Source organism: Artemia sp. Qi Xiang Cuo, chromosome 2 (genome assembly GCF_049724085.1).
Source record: "Artemia sp. Qi Xiang Cuo chromosome 2, ASM4972408v1, whole genome shotgun sequence".
Taxonomy (NCBI): domain Eukaryota; kingdom Metazoa; phylum Arthropoda; class Branchiopoda; order Anostraca; family Artemiidae; genus Artemia; species Artemia sp. Qi Xiang Cuo.
In genome coordinates, this window is record NC_142795.1 from 70,014,531 (window position 1) to 70,035,371 (window position 20,841).

General features: G+C 35.9%; 1 protein-coding gene across 1 annotated transcript; it reads right to left on the bottom strand.

Moving 5' to 3' along the window:
* Positions 1-15,494: 15,494 nt before the first annotated feature.
* Positions 15,495-20,719, bottom strand: LOC148955558 (UPAR/Ly6 domain-containing protein rtv-like). Its single transcript, XM_089108250.1, has 3 exons — positions 20,584-20,719; positions 17,763-17,924; positions 15,495-15,758 (listed from the first exon to the last, which is right to left on the bottom strand). Exons 1-3 carry the CDS (start codon positions 20,651-20,653, stop codon positions 15,559-15,561), a joined length of 432 nt encoding a protein of 143 aa, XP_088964376.1. The 5' UTR covers positions 20,654-20,719; the 3' UTR covers positions 15,495-15,558.
* Positions 20,720-20,841: the final 122 nt, after the last annotated feature.

Sequence of the window (20,841 nt, forward strand, 5' to 3'; positions counted from 1 at the left end):
TCTCCACAATTGACCTACAAATTGTGTCTTTAAATATTTTGAATAAAATTTATATAAATAAAATTGACAGTCTATGTACTGACCACTTTGCTATAGTTTGCTCCCTAAATGAACCTGCTGAAACTCTATCACATACCTCCAAATATATCAACACTAAAGCAAATTGGTCTATGATCCAAAACAAGCTAAATGATGAAATTATAAGTTTCACCCAAAATTCATGCATTTCAAACACAACAGTTGACACACATGCTGAAGCCTTGACATCTTTACTAATAAATACAGCTAATCATGCTATCCCCAGGACAACACCTAAGAAAACATTCCCTGAACACATTCCTAAAGCATGGTGGGCAAATGAAAGCCTAAATAAATGGAGAATAAAAAAGGCAGCTAGGATAGAATTCCTAAAAAAACCATCACCTACTACATATTTAAAAAATTACAAGCAGAATCTTATGTAAAAAGGACTATAATAGATGCTAAATATAAATACTGGAGTAATTTTGCAAATAATCTCTTCATAGAAACACATGAGCCAATTATACATAAAGTCATAAGCCACATCTGTGTGAAAAAGACTTCCCCCAACCCACTCTATATGAGCTGTATGAGCTTATACATAATAATACCCATTATGACAATGATAATGAAAAAGCTAAGCTATTTGCAACTCGTTTTGTTAATAAGCTAACATAAAATAATCAAAGCTAAATGTCCCCAATTCCTAGGAACCCGAGTTACCAACCATGCCCAGGATCCGAGTATACAACTAGCCCATTTTCAATCCAGGAAATGAATAATGCAATACATCATATTAGGACCAAAACTAGCGGCAGCTATGACAATATACACCCTGCATGGATAAAGAATCTCACCCCTTCATACAAACAAGAACTGCTAAATTGTGTAGCGATAAAAGGAATTTGTGGCGATAAAAGAAAGGACTGAGCTTAATTGCGGTCATAAATATTGACCGCGTCAAATCTAATGTCGTACTTTAAAGCTGCGATCCTACACCTTATTAGTTCTTCAATGGTGCCGCTTACAGCGCTAAAGATTGTGCCATAAAGGCTTGTGCCACCCTCAATTACTGAGAGAAAATAAAATCTATACCCATATAAATGTGAACTCTTATCCACGAGCTATCTGGATTTCAGATTCCCTGGGAACGTATCTTGGAGACACGTGAACTAATTACCTGTTATTAGACTAGATGCAGACATATAAAATGAAATAAACACAGTTAAAAAGCAATAGATTGATTGAGACTTACATATTTAGGTGAACAGTAGTGGGTCACTTCAAATGACAACAACGGTGACTGAGATACAACAATGAAAGAATTGCAAAGCTTGAACGCCGAAATAATTCTATCGATATAATAATAATAATGATCATGAGCGCGAAAAACACTTTTCTTCACTATATATTCTAAGTCCTGATCATGTGCCATGGGAGCTACCCCACGATTGGCCTAAGTCCTGAGGTGGGCCAACCCTCCGTCCAATAATCTGTCTTAATTATTTCTGATGATTCAAACGTTCCCACGGCTCTTATAGTTTAAACTTCCTTAGAAATATCGTGCGTAGCATCTTTTTTATTGCCCACTATCTTAGCGAAATCCAAAGCTTGGATAGCGCCGTTCTTTGTCTGAGGCTAACTGCAATTTTTCTCTTTGCTGATTAAGGACTTTTATTTCTTTTTGATACTATATTTAAACTTAATTAGAGGAAGTCGGAATTATCTTTAGAAAGAAGGAACTTTATTTTGGTATTTTAAATATATCGCATTTTACTCACGGTACATATTACCCTTCTCGTTAATTAATGACGTCCCGTCATTAGGATTTGCTTGCCTTTGGGCTTTTGAAATGTTCGCAATTTATTAACTATTTATTCTACATAATTTTGATTGACATTGTATTATTTCATGTTTATATTTTGGCTTACTCAAGAGTGCTAAAAAAATTTTCTATTACTCTTCTTATTTTATTCTACGTCCCTATCTAAAATTCATCTACCGGACCAAGATTATTCATGGTTCTAGGCTAGCTACTATACTAAAGATTTTTTTTCTACATCTAACACTGATTACCTTTACCTTTCCAACAAGGATGGGGCTATTCTACCTTCACATAAGATTTTTTTGAATTCAATTTTTACAAGGCTTTTTTGGATTTTGCTGTCTATATAGCACACTGCTTTCTATGTACGATACATTAAATGAATAGCTCGACAACGCTACACATAAATCTATCTGGACATCTAACACTACATACAAGAACGATTTAAAACACACAATATTGGGTTCACCATGTTCACTGGTAACATTAAAACACTTTCACTGGGGATGTTTGCTACGCAACGTTAATGATAGGATATTGCGATTTTTGAGTATCAAAGTTATTAAGAAGTAACATATGTAAATTCTCATTTATTCCATCACTATTTGAGTCTCTTTAGCGTACTCAATCCTTCTGTTGTAAACTATTGTCCTTCACTCTTTTCGTCTTGGCAAAAATTTTTAAAGCACTTACAATATAGTTTCCTCATGGAACTGTGCGAGCCTAATTATGTTCAAACGAAAAACCTTCTCTAATCGTCAACTGAGAAATGATGCTTCCAACTACATGTGTGGGAATATGCTATCAGAGCTCATTCTCACCTTATTTTTGATAGTTCATATGGTGCCTTATCATTAAGGGGTCGAACACTGGGAGTGCGTTTATTTTCTTCTCGGCATATCGTTTTCGGGACATTTTTAGGCACATAGAGAATGTATTCTCGTATAAAATTGTTAGTTTGTGTCTCTTATTAAATTGATAGCTAAAGGCTTCCGTCTATTAAACTTTGCGGTGATTCCTAGGTTAATCACGGGGGAATTGAAGTTTGGTTTTGGGCCAGGTCGACATCCAACTAAAGTGACTCCTTCGACATATTGTTTTTAGCTTGCGGGAGGGGTATATTGTCACTGAGGGGTTGGTCACTGGGGATAATTTTGGTTAAGAGGTCTATTTTTCAGCAATAATCTCGTCACATTTATGGGATAACACAGATATGAACTTTCCACACAAAGGAGATAGGATGAATTCTGAGAGATGGTCGAAAGAGATTCGACGCGTGAGTCTGTGATACATAAATAGTTTTTGGGGTTATCAAATTTCATAGCTATACGGTCATATGGTATATGGGTCCATAATGATTATCAAAGTTGATATTTATATACTTATATCTTGTACTGGTCGATGGGGTTCTCAGAATTTATCTGATTATATAGTTCGATAATCCACTGGATACTGAGATTCAAATCTAATTTTACCTGATACGTAGTATGGTTCATGGTCGAGGAAACAATGATCAAAAGTAACTGTTGTTTTCGTAGACGAAGCTGGGATGAAAATTGGCTGGAGTTTGGTGAGTACCCTTTGTTGGTTGAGGTATGATGAAAATAGATGCTACTAGGTTGTATCTGCACTGGACAACTCATTGTAATGATCGATATCCAATATGTCAATCCACTTCCTGTAATAAAAATAAAGAGGCAGAATCACACGTTCTTTAAAATCAAGTAGTCTTAATATATAGTAAACAATACGATTGGGTGCGTATTAGGGTGAATATTACCCTAAAAGATAATATAAAAATATAGACTTATATTAATACATAACCTTGTTTATACTAAAACCACATAATTCCCGTTGGGAAATCTAAAACAGAGATGTCTTCAAATTTGTTTTGAGAAAGGAAATGACGATAAAAGGTTTGTTTAAGTCTTCAATACTTTTTAAGTGAATATAATTTACTCTACATTATTAAATTTGAGGTCTAATTTTACAACATGTTTCATGCCTGCATTGTTCACGCACGTCCATGCTGTTTAAGAAACACATGTTGCAGCGTCATAGCCACACGGTTGTACGCAAACAACCTTACAATGAGGTAACAAGATATAGCAAGGACGAGTGAAGACCTCTATACCCACGTGTTTTCTAATGGATTTCCTTTTTCTTGGCTTAGATGTTCTCATGGGGTTCCGGGTTTAACCTCTGCATTTCAGCTGTTTCCCCGTGTTCTTCTTTTGGTTTTCGCTTTCTTAGTCTCAGGATTTTTCTATAATCAAAAGTCAGTAAGGTTCTCATGGTCAGGGATATCACGAATACGAAACATACGGTCAGTGGTATGTTCTACCAGAAATTGGATGAGAATAATCCGTATCTATCATCCACATACGTTAATCTTTGGTCTTCATTTGTAAATAGGGCAATCTGGGAGTCTAATGCTTCTCTTATTTTTGTAAGCCTCAATGTCCCTTTATTCTTTTCTATTTTGGACCATATCGAGGTTTTCATTTCCTCGTTTTCTATGTTGGGAATAGTGTTCGACAGGTTAATTGCCTTGGAGTTGGTTATTTTGGGACTTATTATCTTTGTGCTCGTGGTAATTAACGGCGTTCGAACAGTTGCCTCTTTAGTTACAAGTCGACACCCTTGTGTTATGGTTATCGTACCCACCTCCTGTAATAGTAATTCTGTTTTGTAACTCGGGTTTATTCTTTCTGTATTATTGTAACAAGACAAAGTTCCAACAGTTTCTTTTGTAATATAAAATAACCAAAAATCATTTCTAAGGTGTATGGATATTTCTCGCTTAGTACTTCCTATCACGGCTTCTTTCAGTTAGACTGGATGCATCGTACTGGAATGGTACGGGTAGATTTTTTATATTAAAGGAAATTATTCGAATTAATTATATGCAACTTTTTAATTATAATTTATTTTCGGGAATTGATATATGTTGAAGAGAATTTCTGTACAGCATTTTTATAATAGTATGATTTTTACTCATAAATCAAAAGTTTTTAAATTATTGTTCTTTATAATACTTTTCCATTAAAATTTTTTAATCCTGTGCCGACTGAATATGGTTTTATCAGTCGGGTTTTTTAACTGGAATATCCTGTTGTATCGCTTCTTTCACATTTACGTTTTGTGGTTTTTTCCGTTTCGGTTTTCTAGTAAAATAATATCATATTTTTTGAATTGTTTTTTCAAAATTCTTCCCCTTTTAATTTTGTTTCTTTCGCGTGTGCAGCAGCTGAAGTCGGTCTTGATTTCCCTATTTCTTTAACTACCATATGGTCTGGTTCGTCGTCAGACTCTTCGGAACTGGTTTCCGACGATTCTGTATCATAAGTTTTAGAAGTTGCACCTTGCATTTTTGAGGTATCACCTCCCCTTCCTTCATAAATTTAGACTACCCTAGAAGACAAAGGTTTATTCCCTAAGTCTTCGTCTTGAGTTTTAAACTCAGTAGAGTTGAAAGATTCTTGAGAGCCTTCGGAGGAATCAAGGGGTTTTTGCGGGGTTCCTCCACTGCTTGAATGCCATGTCTTCAGGGGGGTGGGGCATTTTTTGCACTAGTGTTTCCCTCCATGAAGTCCACTGTTTAGGCTTGACCTTGGACACAGTTATATCATGATATTGTCCTTGCTGGTCATCCTTGGGAGTTTTATTCTCGGGCAATGTACTTTGACTCGTTTTTATGGGGAAATTTATTAAATCCATAGCTTCTCGCAGATTTGTTTTAGTTGAATCTTTGGGGAGAGTCTTCTTTGCATTAACAACGTGTGTTTCCAGAGCTCCGTATAATTTCCCCTGTAAAGACAGGGGCCTTTCTATCAGTGTTGCAGGGGAAACCATTTCATCAGGAAATCTTTTTGGGGGACAAGGGGTTGAAATTCTATCGGGGGAAAATTGGGTTTTTGGAGATATTGTATAATCTAGTTCTCCTGCGCTCGCCGATGAATAACTTTTTGGATCTTTTGTTGTTTTTATTTCAGTAAAAAATCCTGGTATTAGGGATTTTTTCTTAGGAATAACTAGATTTTTCATTGCTAAAAATTCTTCAAAATTTTTCTCATTGCTCTCATCCTCGAAATAGTCTTGCTTGAAATTCAAGGGTTTTAGATCAGCAAATCTTGATTTAGGGGGCTTATTTTCTGCATCTGACGAATCTGTAGAGGAGGGATGTGATACCCATCTCTCTGGAAATTTGGCTCTTTTTATTCGGCTAACATGCGCCTCGTAAGTTCTTCCACTACCAGGGTTTTTCATTTTAAAATTATAGTCGTTATCGCACTTTTTGATTATTCTGTACGGTCCAGAATATATTTGGAAAGTTTTTTTTCCTTCTATTTTTACCTCGTTCAGGTAGAATCAGTCTTCTACTTTGAAATCAGTACTCTTCTTGACTTTAGGTTGGTTTCTTAGCTCTTGGTTTATTTTACATTTTTCCAACTCTTGCCTAACTATTTTATAAGTTTTCCTCATCCCATTTATGAATTCTTGTTTGTAATCCTCCGAGTTATTATAATACTGCCGAGATTCAATAATCTCCCCATAGGGGATTCTAAAATCACGACCAAAAAGTAAATAAAATGGATTATCTTTAGTTGTTTCAGAATAAGCAGTATTGATTACCTTAGTTAAATAAGGTAAGAATTGATCCTAATCATTCCTATTGTCTTTTGTATAAATGCTTAATACGTTCGAAAATATGTTATGCCTATTTTCTATTTTACCATTAGCTTGTGGGTGGTACGGAGTTGTCACCATTTTATCTATATTAAGAAAACTCATTAAATCTTGTGTTATTTTTGAAACAAAATTGCTTCCGTTGTCACTCAAAACCTTATTTGGAACGCCAAATTTTAAAATTAATTTCACTAACGCCTTACTAGTGGTGTAAGCACCTTGATTTTTTAATACTTTTGCAAAATTAAATCCTGAAAAGTTAGCTATAACCAAAAAAATACAAGTATGGCCTCTGCTAGAAACAGATAAGTCTCCACTCGTTCCGTATAAGTCAAATGAGATAATACCGAAGGGGTATTATGCTACCGGGACTCTTTTAATTGGAGGATTAGGAGAAGCTTGGGGGATTTTTTTTAAGTTTCATGCTTGGCTTATATTTACAAATTGTTTAAGTTTTGTCATTGCCGACGGCAAGTAAAAATATTGTTTTAATTTATGGAAAGTTTTCGTTACTCCTAAGTGTCCTCCTGTATCTGAATGGAAATATTCAAATGCAGGTATTATTAAGTTTTGTGGTAATACAGGTATTATTGAGGTTTGGTTTCTATTTGTCTCAGCAGTCACGACTCTACATTGTATTTCTTCATCATAATCATAGTAAAAATTGTCCATCTCTTCTAAGAGTTTTGAATTTATCCGGTAACACATCGACATTCACAAAATAATTAATAAGCGATGAACACATTTCGTCCTTTTTTTGCTTTCTTTTTGTATTTTCTAAAGACAAGGGACAATAGTTAATCTTATTCTCTTTTACCGTGTGCTTGACTTTGTTTTTCTTACATTCATGTTTGCTCTTAGCATTGATAGCGTTAACTTCATTTTCTTCAGTTTCCGACGGAATATTTTCTGGGTATCTACTCAAAAAGTCGCAAGCTGCATTTTGTTTACCTTTTAAATATTCAATTTCGTAATCTAGATCTTGGATTTTCATAATCCATCTAGCTAGAATTCCCGTGGGGTTTTTGAATGTGCGCAGGTACTGCAAGCTTTTATGGTCTGTTCGTAGTATAAATTTTCTACCAATTAAATAGTGTCTAAATTTATCCAAATATTGGATTATAGATAATCATTCTAAGTTCGTGGTGGAATAACTACTTTCGCCTTTTGATAAGGTTCTACTAGAATAGCATATAACTTGTTCTATTTTTTTTGTTTAGACATTCCCTCTAGTGGATTAAGGTTTTCTACAGGGATTTTTTGCGAAAGAATAGCACCAATGCCCTTTGAACTAGCATCGGTTGTGACCAAAAATTGTCCGTTTTCGAAATCAGGAAGTGATAATATTGGTTCAGAAGTGAGTGCCTTTTTGAGACGGTCTAGGGAAGTTTGAGCTTCCTGGAACCAGGTAACATTTTGGGAGTTCCCTTTAGTTAATTCCGTGAGGGGTTTTGCAATTTGGGCGTAATTGCGCACGAATTATCTAAAGTAGCCAGTAAGACCTAAAATTCCCCTTAATTCTTTCATAGTTCTGGGGGGATTGAGGTTTTCAACACATTTTATTTTATCAGGGTCTGGGGATATCTCTCCTTGTGTTACTACTACTCCTAAAAATTTAATTTTAGGTTGAAATAAATTTACTTTCTCAGGCCAGCATTTTAAATTGCCTTGTCTGAACTTCTCGAACACCTTAGCTAATGTTGCTAAGTGTTGTTCAGTGTTTTATCCCACGCATATGACATCATCAACAAAATAAGTTATTTTATTCAATCCTTTTAACAGGTGTAAGAGGAGTCTACAGCGCACGCTTGAAATTGCATCAAGTTCTACTGCTACTCGTAGGTATTCATATGCACCATAGCTATCAACTTAAAATACAGTTTTATGAACATTTGTTTTAACCATTCTCCTTGGGTGATAGCCTCTTTTGAGATCCAAAGAAGTAAAAAATTAGCTTTTCCTTAATATAGAGTCAAGGTTTTCATCTCTTCTTGGTAAAGGAAATTTATCGCTAACTACTTGTTTGTTAATGGCTCTATAGTCTACTACAAGTCTAAGGTCACCATTCTTCTTTGGTACCAAGATCACTGGTGCAGAATACGGGCTTATACTGGGGCGTATAATTTCATTTTTTTCTAATTCATGAATTTTATTTTTTAACCACTCTTTGTGCTTATAAGGCACACGATATGACTGTTTCGCTATAGGATTATTAGTCGTTAAAATTAAGTGTTCATAAAATGGTATCAATCCGATGTCATCTTCGGATGTGGAAAATACATCTTTAAAATTCCATAGTAATTAGCATAATTCTTTCTTAAGTTCTAAGTCCGTAATATTATCCGTATTAAATTTGTTTAACTAGGTTTCTTTTAGAATTTTCCCATGTATTTAAATCATTCTCTGATAAAACTTGGATTTGAACTAAACACGTCCCTTTTTTATTGTAATTGTATCATTTTCATTGTTATTAGTTACTCATATAAAACCTACTCCTTTGTCGTAAGATATAATCTGTTCCTCGCACAGCGGGTTTTCCGTAATTTCATTTGACGGTGTGGCAAGCCATATCCCGGATATGCTAATTATTGGCCTCATTCTTAATGATATTTGAATTTTTTGAATCATGTTGGTACTGACACTCGTTCTTATTATCATTAATCCATAATATATCTTTTTTTTTTCATCGTTCATTAGGTAAATACTTTCGAAATGTTGTTCCATTTTGGAATCTTTTGGCGTCATGTTGGATTTCACTATGTTTTTCCATAATTCCACTATTTTCTTGATTTCGTTTGACCTGTACTGCCGCATATCTCCTATTTTTATTTTCGCAGAGTCAATGCTTTTATTTTTTAAATTTATTTTATCCTTGAAATGCCTCTCAGAATAATAGAACAAATTTCTAACTATGCTATGTCCTTTTTGCGAGACATGAGATTCAAAAATATTGCGACATTATACCACCAGAAATTTTGTTTACTGTTACGTTCTCTTCGTAACCTCTGTTGCAATTTCTTAAGGTAGAAATTTCTTCCCCTACCTGAGCCGGGTAGGCAAGCTTTTCATTAGCCACGTCTAATAGTACTCTATTAGACCTTAAAAAATTTGTGCCTATAATTGCCTCATACGGAAAGTTATCGCATATTATAAAATTTGTCGGTAAGATCCTAGTGTCCCTTTTTACGTTTAGGCTAATTGAACCTTTTGTATCCAATTTATGCCCTGTCACACTAGTTAAATTGGGATTTTTAGGGTTCCTCTGTCGCTTAATATGCAGAGGCAACATATTAAATATGCATGAGCTTATGATATTACTGTAGCTCCGCTGTCAACTAAAGCCTTAAAGTAAACGTTTGCTACACAAAAATCATTAAATATAGGTGACTTGTTAATACTGTCACTACAAGACAGAACCACTATCAGTTTGGACCGATTAAAAATTCTGGGCACCCTCCGGGCCCAATTTATATTTTCGAGGGGCCTGAAACGTTTCCCTGGTGATTTTTTTTATGTGTCGGTGCCTGCAACGGATATTCAGACATATGAGGTTCCGTATGCATATTTAATTGATTTACGTCTGTCTGCCTTCGCCATATATTATTATTGTAACTTGGATGTCTTGCGTCAGTGCCACTTGCTGGCGCTGACAGCCAATGCCGTTGGCTTGCAAAATTTTCATTTCCCGTCGGCAAATTTTCGTGAATTCTATATAGCATTCTCGCATTATATTGGCTTTGGCGAGTATTTGGGTTTTCAAATCGGTAATCAATTTGTCTATTAGGAGGAGGGGTATACAAATTTTGTTGGTACGCGTTGTGAGGTACTGATTGGCGCAATCTTCCCTGGCTATAGCCTAGTGCACCACCGACGCTAAAATTTGTTCTTCCGAACAAATGGTTGCCGCAAATTTGCGTACTACCGACAGTAATTCTTGGTATGCGATTGGGGACATAACGGCACTCCCTCGAGATACGCCCAACACGATTACAAATATAGTACCTTATTATTGTAGGGTTATTTTCGTAACTGGATTGTTTGACAGGCTGAAAACGTACTGTTTTCTGCCTAGCGGGTTCTTGCGATTTATTTCTTTGTTGTACTGGGGAGTTATCCCTTGAAAAGAAATTGGGAGATGCTTGATCGCCCTTGAAGATTATGTTCGTGTTTGAATCGCCTAGGCTATTTATTTTTGCTTTACTGTGATTAGCTACCATCGTATCAACTTCGATCAATCGCTCTAGCTCCTGAACTGCAAGATCCAACGTCTGAATATTTTTGGATATTACCATTCTATATAGTGTTGCGAGTAGTCCTTGCGAAAGGGTATTTAGTATGAATTTTTCATACAGTTGTCCTTAAGGTCTTCCGTATTTTTCCTGTAACGAGATGCGTATATGATCAAGATATTCCCTTATGTTTTGTGAATAGTCAAAGTACACTATTTCGTATTTTAATTTATTTATGAAACTGGTTTTGATAAATCTGTCTTCATATGCTTTTAAGAATTTGTCCACCGTATTTATTAGCAAATTGGCGTCGTCACCTATAGTATGTTCAATATGCTTCAGAAAGGTTAAGGCCTGGCCTTTTAATCGTAGTAGAAGCATGTCGACTAAAGTTCCTAGCTCTGTTTTTGTTAGTTCTACAAACTGGGCCAATTGGATATTAAATTCGTCAATATCTGATTGACCATTGTACTCCGGGATAGACTTTGCTATTTCTATATTTTTCGCGACCAACTTTTGTGCCATTAATTTTTCTTCTAAATCCTCTGCCATTTTTTTTGCGTTTGAATAATTCGAAATAATTTTTTTTTCACTTAACCTATTTTGGGGGAGGCTATTATCTCCTATGAGATATTTTAAAGGGTTTCCTGTAGTAACTTAGCGGTTATAGGCTTAATCACTTTACTTATATGTCCGTATCTCTCCAATAATTAAATTTAAAGTACAAAGTTTTATAGCCGAATTAGTTCGCAAGTTTTCCTCCAATTTCCGACTGTGCTATTTGTAGCGATAAAAGGGAATTGTGGCTATAAAAGAAATTATTAGCTATAAAAGAAATGACTGAGGCAATTGTGGTCATAAATATTGACCGCGTCAAATGTAATATTATGCTCAAAAGCCGTGAACTTACACCTTATAAGGTCTCCGATAGCACTACTTATAGCGCTAAAGATTGTGCCGATAAGGCTTGCGTCAGCCTCATTTAATGAGAGAAAATGAAATGTGTAGCTATATAAATGTGACCTCTTATCTTCGAGCTATCTGGAGATCAGATTCCCTGGGTACGTACCTTGGAGATATGTGAACTAATTACCTGTTATTAGAATGGATGCAGACATATAAAATGAAATAAACACAGATAAAAAGCAATAGATTTACTTACATATTTAGGTGAACAGTAGTGGGTCACTTCAAATGACAACAACGGTGACTGAGATACAACAATGAAAGAATTGCAAAGCTTGAACGCCGAAATAGTTCTATCGATAATAATAATGAGCGCGAAAAACACTTTTCTTCACTATATATTCTAAGTCCTGATCATGTGCCATGGGAGCTACCCCACGATTGGCCTAAGTCCTGAGGTGGGCCAACCCTCCGTCCAATAATCTGTCTTAATTATTTGTGATGATTCAAACGTTCACACGGCTCTTATAATTTAAACTTCCTTAGAAATATTGTGCGTAGCATCATTTTTTATTGCCCACTATCTTAGCGAAATCCAAAACTTGGACAGCGCCGTTCTTTGTCTGAGGCTAACGCAATTTTTCTCTTTGCTGATTAAGGACTTTTCTTTCTTTTTGACACTAGATTTAAACTTAATTAGAGGAAGTCGGAATTATCCATAGAAAGAAGGAACTTTATTTTTGTATTTTAAATATATCGCATTTTACTCACGGTACAATTGTTATAATCATGCTTGGGCATCTTCTATGTTCCCCAATATATGGAAATGTTCGTCCCTCCTACCAATCCTAAAGAAAAATAAACCCAAAGATAACCCTGAGTCTTATAGGCCCATAATGATTACTCCTGTGATGGGGAAAATAATGGAGAAAATGATATATTACAGACTCCTCTGGTTTGTTGAAAAAAATAATATGATCCTTCACACTCAAACTGGATTCAGGAAACAACACTCCTCAACAGATGCTTTCATTGTGCTAACAAATGCAATCAAAGAATCTTTCTAAAAAAAATAATGTCCTAGTTCCAGCTTTCCTAGATTTTGAAGGGGCATATGACAATGTGAACCACCAAATCCTTTTAAACAAACTTGCAAACCTTGGAGTACCCCTAAGCTAGTATCTTTTATTAAATCCTTCATAGAAGTGCGAAGTTTCATTATTTGTGTTGGTTCAGCCATTTCACCCCAAAAGAAAATAACCAAAGGCCTACCTCTGGGAGCAGTTCTCAGTTACCTCCTGTTCGCCCTACATCTCTTGGACATGAACCCTCCCCACACATATCTACACTATGCTGAAGATCTGGTGCTATGGTCATCAGGCAACACCTTTGAGATAGCACCATCAAATCTGCAAAAGTCACTTTTCCAATTTGAAAAATTCTCTCAACATTCAGATTTACCCATTACACCTACCAAGTCAAAAATAATCCAATTTCACCGAAAGCGAAACCATGTTAATGCAAATCTAACTCAATATAAAACAACTATTCCAGAAGATAACTATATTAACTACCATGATCTCATGCTTGACCAAAAACTTAATTTCCACCTCCAGATGTCAAACACAATAAAAAAATGCTATAAAAAAACAAATATACTTAAAAGACTTCTTTCTACACCCTGGGGCTGTAAGGAGATAACCTTACTCCAGTTCTATAAATCACATACAAGACCCCATATTGACTATGGGCTCATCGTATATGATGCATGTGCAAAGACACAGATGCAAAAAATTTAAACAACACAAAATGATATAATACGTCTCATATTTGGTCTTAGGAAACCCACAAGCACCAAGTTTCTGCTTATGGAGAGTGGATTAACAACAATAAGGGAGAGACGTAGCTTTCTCTTGACAAAACATCTTTCAAAAAATGAATCAAATAGCTCACACACACTACATAATCTGTTAAGAAATCCAGCCATGTATAGAGGCATTGCAGATGAGTATGCCAATATTCAGAAGAAGTTCCCCATACCAGCAAAGTCTATTGCACCCACGTTCCCCCAATCCCTTCCATGGAATTGGTCAAGCCCCATAATAAATACTGACTTCTCAAAGTGGAATAAAGACTTAACCCCCATTGCTTTTGTCCAGAAATAATTTGCAGAACTTAATACACTTACCTATAAAAATCACTTCCAAATATTTGTTGATGGGTCAAAAATGAATGAGAAGGTTGCAAGTGGTGCTTTCCTTCCTCACCTGAAAATTGCAATGGGCGAGAGATTATATAATAATTTATCTATAATGACTGCTGAGTTAAATGCCATAATCATGGCATTAGAACACATTAAGGAAAACCAACCTTTGATTGCAAATTCAAATAATATTATCATATATTCCGACTCTCTATCAAGCCTTGAGTTGCTGGCCTCAGCTCCTCAGTATAAGTTGGACATTGACACTTATCATTGTCTTAGTCTTATAGATAATCTTGCTTCAAGTGGCATAAAAACTTATTTTCATATATTCCTAGCCACTCTGGCATAATTGGTAATCATCAGGTTGATGAAATAGCAAAAAGTGCTATAAATATTGACCAGCCAAGTGGGAGACCAATCCCAATTAGAGATATTTACCGATGCAGGCTATCAGATATTAATTTTAATAAGATTAATCCTATCCTTTCCCCCTTTCCCAATAAGTATCTTTCTAAAAATTTATCATAGAATTCGTTCTGGAACAAATGGACTAAATTTTCTTGCATTCTCATATAAGTTTTCTAATTCAAGTGGTTCAATTCCCCTGTCCCCTCTTTGCAGGCATTGTAATATGAATAATGAAACAATTGACCATTGCCTATTTGAATGTAATATGCTGACGTCTGCACAACATACCTTGCTTTGTAAAGTGTTAAAATGCTTCAAACACCACAACATCTCACTATCAGCAAAGAGCCAAGCCAACTATACCTGCACAAAGAGCACATAAATTAATATCTATCATCTTATATTTGAACTCCTTTAGGCGAAAGATCTACTGAAAGATATCTGAGAATATCTAATAAATAAGAGACAACCAAGCCAGTAGCTCTGTTGCCCACAGAGTGAAGCAAAAAGAAAAGGGCTAAATAGTATCAACTGAATAGCCCGCCTGCTGTGAATTAGAAGAAGGAGATATCCGATTTTCGCTGAGACTTTGAGAAAGGTATTTGTCGACCTTTAGACGCCGGAAGTCAAGTGTCTGTTTATCAAAATAGGTGACTGCTTGTCTGTCTCTTTGAGAGACAGACAAGCAAAAATTGTAAATTGTCATATATTTACGATAATGTTTTTCCATGAATTCATTGAAAATAAAAAAAAGTTTTGTTTACTATAAATCATGACTTTTTACTAGTTTTTACTAGATTTTTTTTTACTAGATCTAGTAAAATCCTACTGACGGTGGCAACCCTGAGTCAGACTCAGTCAACTTGGACCCGAATACTCAAACGTGTGGTCTAGTTCTAGTAGGTGGTTAACTCATTGTTTGCTTATAGCAATATTTTAGGCCTCTTCATTATCTTAGCAGTTTTTTCTTTTTCGTTTTACCTGTGTACTCTTTGAAAAATTTGTAAGATCGAGCAAAGCGGAGCGGTGCAAAGCGGTGTTTTCTCTAAGCGGAGAAAGGTTTCGTGTCTTTCCAGAATTGGAGTTGTAGTTGAACATCTTACCATAATCTCAGAAATCTCTATTCTACCATTCTATAATCTAAGTGTTATTAATGCTATGACTAATTTTAAGCCAAATAGTTTTACATTAAAAAGTACGTAATAGAAAATTTATTAAAAAATATATATTTATTTACCAGACAAGAAAACATACTATTTTTATTTCGTGAAAACTTAGTGGACTACCATTCCTCCTATGATTAAAAAACCTACAATAAAAACACTAAAATTTAAGCGGATTGAAGCGTTACATAAATCTCCTGTACATGAACAGAGTGTTAGCTTTTTATCTTTGCGAATTGCTTCAGTACAGCGTTCCTGATGATCACTTGGTGCAGAAACTAGGCATATTCGTTCAACAGCAGTTCCATAATCTAAAAGGGAGAGAAATCAAGCATTTGTTGTTACTCCTAAAGAATTTAATTAAAACAACACAACCTCAGTTGGACGGGCGGGGGGGGGGGCTAAGCCCCTTGACTACGAAAGTAAAACAAAAAGCATGTTTGGTTTAACGAAAACCACCAATTTGGAGCATAGCCTCTCCGCCTGCCGAGTTTCCTGGATCTGATCAGGGAAACTAATTTTTGTATTTTATTGCATTATGAAGATTGTATGTAAATATTCAGTATTCAGTATAAGTAGAATATTTTTACTTGCCTCAAAATTTTCTTAGTGACTCTGATTACCCTAGAAAAGCTGTGTCTGATTTTCTTGGGTGTGATGAAAGGGCCGATATGAATCTCTTATTTTTTACGTTATTTTGAGGACACATGCCATTTTGACATGTACCTTTTCCTTTTCAGGACCTGGTGCTCTTATTGATTGGTGTTTTTTTTTTACTTAAGAAGGGATCTGCCCCCTGCCCCCACCCCTCATTCGTATTTTTGTATTGCTTAACAGTACAATAAAGATACCGATATAATGGGATGAACCAAAAACAAATTGTACCAAAAATGTTTTATTACCAATCGATAGGAAAGACGAGCTTATAAGCTTATCCTATGCAGCCGTCACCACCCCGAGGGCAAATGAGCTAAGCTCGCCCTTGAGACGAGGAGGAGGGCTAAAAAGTGTATTTTTGAGGTTACATTGAAAGGATTTCTTCACAGTTCTTGGGGGCACTGAAAATGATGATAAAAAAAGGTCCGCATTCCGAATATAAGGCATATTTTTGGAGACCCTCCTTTATTGTTCGAGGTGGGAGGGGCAGTTAAGTCTGAAAACAACGAAATTTTGTGGGGATTACTTTATGGTAGATGATTAAAAAGGAGAAAAGGGGGCTTTGAGCTAATGAAAAATTGACGTCTACACTAAGGAAGGGAAAAAACGAAAAAAAGGACATAAATTGTAACAATAATTACAGTTATCTCTGCAATTACTATGGTCAGTAACAGGTAGTAGATCTTGCTGCCAAACTCCTTAAAGTGCAAGGAAAAGGGGGAGGGGTGAAAAAACGTAAATTGTAATAATTTGTGAAAAGAAATAGCTTTTACAAGTTTAACGGGGTCATAAAAAAAAGGGAACTTGGACATATACTCAAGGACATAATACCCAAGAATCAATTTAAGATATGTCATGGGCTTCATGTTCCTAAATATCAGTAATCCACTGAAATCTTGTAGCTAGTCCTTCGTCTTCGACTATCGACAACACCTAATTTTACCCACTTCTATTTACTCGCATCCAAAACATACTAACACAATGCCGTCTGTAAGAGAGGTATATACGTAATACAATTATGCTGATCATACCTCGTCTGAAATTTCGAACGTGCTTGATTTTAAGCTTAAACCAAGGTGGTAGCAAGTAGTTAGCATATGAACATTGTGTGGTAATCATCTCTGGCAAAGAGTCATTAGGCATCTTGATGTCTTACTGGGACTGTCAAGGCAAAAAGAGACCACGGAGATACATTGCTGAGTTAATGCTTCAAAAATGGGATAAGGGCTCCATCAGAATTAAAGGCAGGAAGAGCAATTTTTTATGATAATTAATCCATTTATTATTAATCCATTTCTGATTAATAATAAAAGAAAACCCTAGAAGGACACATACTCACTAAAAAGGGCATTTCAATATTTTTATAACTTTCCCCTCTCACCTTAAACACTTGAGGTTTATTTGTAGAAGTATGCCTAATACCCTGCTTTCGGACCTTTTTTACGCTCATGTTCGCTCAGAATTACTATCACTCCTATGCCATATTTTCATTTGGCGGTTTACGGACATAACAGAAAGTTAATCAACCACTGAAGATATGAGATAATTTTATCACTCCATCGCAACAACGGGTTTAAGATTGACTGATTCTTTTTTTGCTTTGTCCATAAAACGCCAAATTCAAACGCGGAGTTAAACATATTTTGCCAGGGACTTACCATCACTTTTGAAGTTCTGTCCTTCGATAATTTTAGCGCACCATCCGGATGCACAGGGAATGGTTTGAGTTGATCCATCTGGACTCTTGTCAGGGCTGAATGGATCTTTACAATCACCTAACGGACCTCTTGACCGGCATTGATAGCATCTTTTAACAGCAGCTGTAATTGACAGGAAACGTTGCCATTATTTTTAGTAAAAAAAAGTCAAAGATTTATTTTCAAAATTCTTGAATAATAAAAAAAATGATATGAACACAACATGTTTCAAAAGTTTCGCCAGTTTAAGTTCTTCAAGTAGTGTCTATGCTTTGCAATTACAACAAATATTATTTTTTTTCTTTCGAGTTTACGCAATAAGATTTTTATTTTGCTTTTAAAATTTCCTTTTTTAATTCTCATGAGATTTGTGTTTTCTTGCTATTTTTTGTATACCCCACCACCTGTAAGTTATGCAAATGCACCAGAATTCTATTAGCCAGAAAAGAAAAATGGCTTTCTTAGTTTTGCGTGGCACACTTTGCATAACTTATTTGGGAAAAATATGATTTTCGTAAAGTAATTAAAGTTTGCTAAAGTTAGAAAGGACGTTTTCTAAGATTTTCAGGCCGGAAACAATCATATCCAGGGCCGTAATCTCGTCAAAATCCTGGGAAAGCAAGGCGAAGGGGCAAATTTGGAGCCAATTTTCGCGAGTCAAGTGAAATGGCCCAAAAGAAAATAAAAATGAACCATATAGTATCATAAAGGCAGAGGTATAAAAGCTAGAGAAAACTGTTCTGTTTCTGTGGGCGCTTAAGTTTTGAAAGGATTTTGAAGATGCTAATCTGGGGGGACTGGAGTCCGGGGTGCAGTCGCCCCCTCCCCCCATGCCCCATAGCAATTTACGCCACAATGACGAAGTAAGATACATATACATTCAACATTGTCCACCATTAGCGCCCATAAGCTGAATTTTAGGGGGGGCTTAGCTGGTCTAATCGGCACTTCCAATGCTGTATAAAAGACATCTCAAAAAAAAAGTATAAAATAAAAGGCAACATCATTCAGCCAGGGGGGCTGGAGTCCCCCTCTGCCCCCCCCAATATGGGCACCCATTTTGTCTACAGTAAGAGGGCCAAGCCGGCATCAGTCCCATAGAAAACCCGAGATCATGTAGATAGCCTGGAATGTACAAAGAAGTTTCCTCATTAAGTGGATTCCTATTATTATTATTTTTTGCTTATTTTTATGAACAGTGACTCATAGAGTCAAATAAAACCAATAAAAAAAACAGGCAACTTTTGTAAAAATAGTGTAGGGTTGTATCTGGTCCTCTTTGTGGGAGCCGTCCTAGCCAAGTGGATTGGTGTGCTGGATTTAGGATTCTTTGACCGAGAGGGCAAGGATTCAAATCCTAGTGTACCCAATTATTTGGTTTGGGACGGGGGTCATTGGCGTGACTCTGTAAGCTCAACCAGAGTCGACCCAGCTCTAAATGGGTACCTCGAGAATTCTGAGGAAGGTAAACAGGAAGGGTGTGTGAAAACAAAGGATGGTTGGCCTCCAACTTCCCATTGCACTTCCTGGCTGAAGGGCCAAGAAACAGAGATCAGCACCACCAGTAGGGACTGTAAAGTCCAATGCCATAGTCTTTACCTCTTTACCTTACCCTTTGGGAGAGGGGAACTTAGATGCAATAACAACAGCAGTGATTATCATATCTAGGAAGTCTTTAATGGGGAATCAATTTATTTATTCTTTTTTTTACAATTTCTGTCCTATGCTCTAAATGTACCCCATATAAAATTGATTGGTGAAATATTTTTCTTTTATTTATTTTTAACTTATTAATTTGTCATTATTTTTAAATTAAATGCTTAAGTAAAAGCTTTTCACTGGGTTAAGGATTCGAGAAAACTGGTTAACAAAGAAGAAATGACATAAATAGATGTTAAACAATGGAAAAATATATTCTAGAACAATTATTAGAGCTTTATCTGGGACTATCAGGGGTAGTGTTGCATTGTCAGAAAAGTAACCCTGATATTTTGAAACAGCATAAAATCAGGAATCTAATGACACCACTTTTATTTCATTACTATGTTTCCTTTAGATATGGTCAACCAAGGCTGTACCCAGGGGGTTGGGGGGTATGACCCCCCCCCCCAAAAAAAATGTCTGACTTGTAAAAACAAAACAAAATGGATATAAACAAATTTTTTATGCGTCTTTTTTGTGTAGAGCTCCTCCCCCCCCCCCCCGAAAAAATCCTTAAGTAACCTCCCCCCGAAAAAAACCTGGGTACGGCCAGGGTAAAAATCCTGGGTAAGTTATTTAGTCTATAATTATTTCGAGCTTGTCTTATTTAACTTCATTTCTGCTCGTCTTAGGTTTTAATATTGCTGTTTACTTATTTTGAATTTTCCTTTGAATAGTCTTTAAACTTGGGTGATAGGCCTAACAGAAATAATTTGGCGAAAGTGAAAGCCAAAGAAAATTAAAATTGAAAGCTGTATTGCTTTCCAAATGCCCAGCCCATTCCCTTTTTCGTTAGAGCACCTGTTATCATGGGCTTAGGTTGGGGGGCAGCGGCCCCCCCCCCCTAGACCTTCAAATTTACATTAGATATGGCCGAAAAAGCAGTTGATAAAAGGCCCTCCATCACACAATCTACTGCCCCCCCTAGACAATATGCTGCTACGCCCATGCCTGTTATAATTATTCTTCATAGATTTGCGTAGCTACTTTAAGACTTTAGTCCCCTGAAAACACGAAGCTTTTATTATATAGGCTACATCACTTCTCCTTAGATTCTTGCAACGGTAACAAAAATGCTTACCTTCCGACTTGTCACCTTGTAAAATAAAAAGAACTAGCAGAAAAGCCGAGCCAAAATGTTTAGTTTTCATTAAAAACAAAAATTAATTGAATAATAACTGAACATCCAATAACCACTGCATCCGGGTTTAGAATCGTCTCTGTTTACTATTTAAATCTAGGTTAAGCTGCTGGAACTAACTTACATACCCAAAGGGATAATTCGAAGCATTGATTAGTATACCATCTATTAATTTTTTAATCATTCAGAATAGATGTC

What these genes read in the sequence shown, in the direction of transcription:
- LOC148955558 (XM_089108250.1), bottom strand. Translation starts at nt 20,653, where the DNA reads ATGAAAACTAAACATTTTGGCTCGGCTTTTCTGCTAGTTCTTTTTATT. An exon ending in ACAAGGTGACAAGTCGGAAG is followed by an intron (nt 17,925 to 20,583) that starts GTAAGCATTTTT and finishes TGTCAATTACAG; the next exon opens with CTGCTGTTAAAAGATGCTAT. An exon ending in ACAGAACTTCAAAAGTGATG is followed by an intron (nt 15,759 to 17,762) that starts GTAAGTCCCTGG and finishes TCTCCCTTTTAG; the next exon opens with ATTATGGAACTGCTGTTGAA.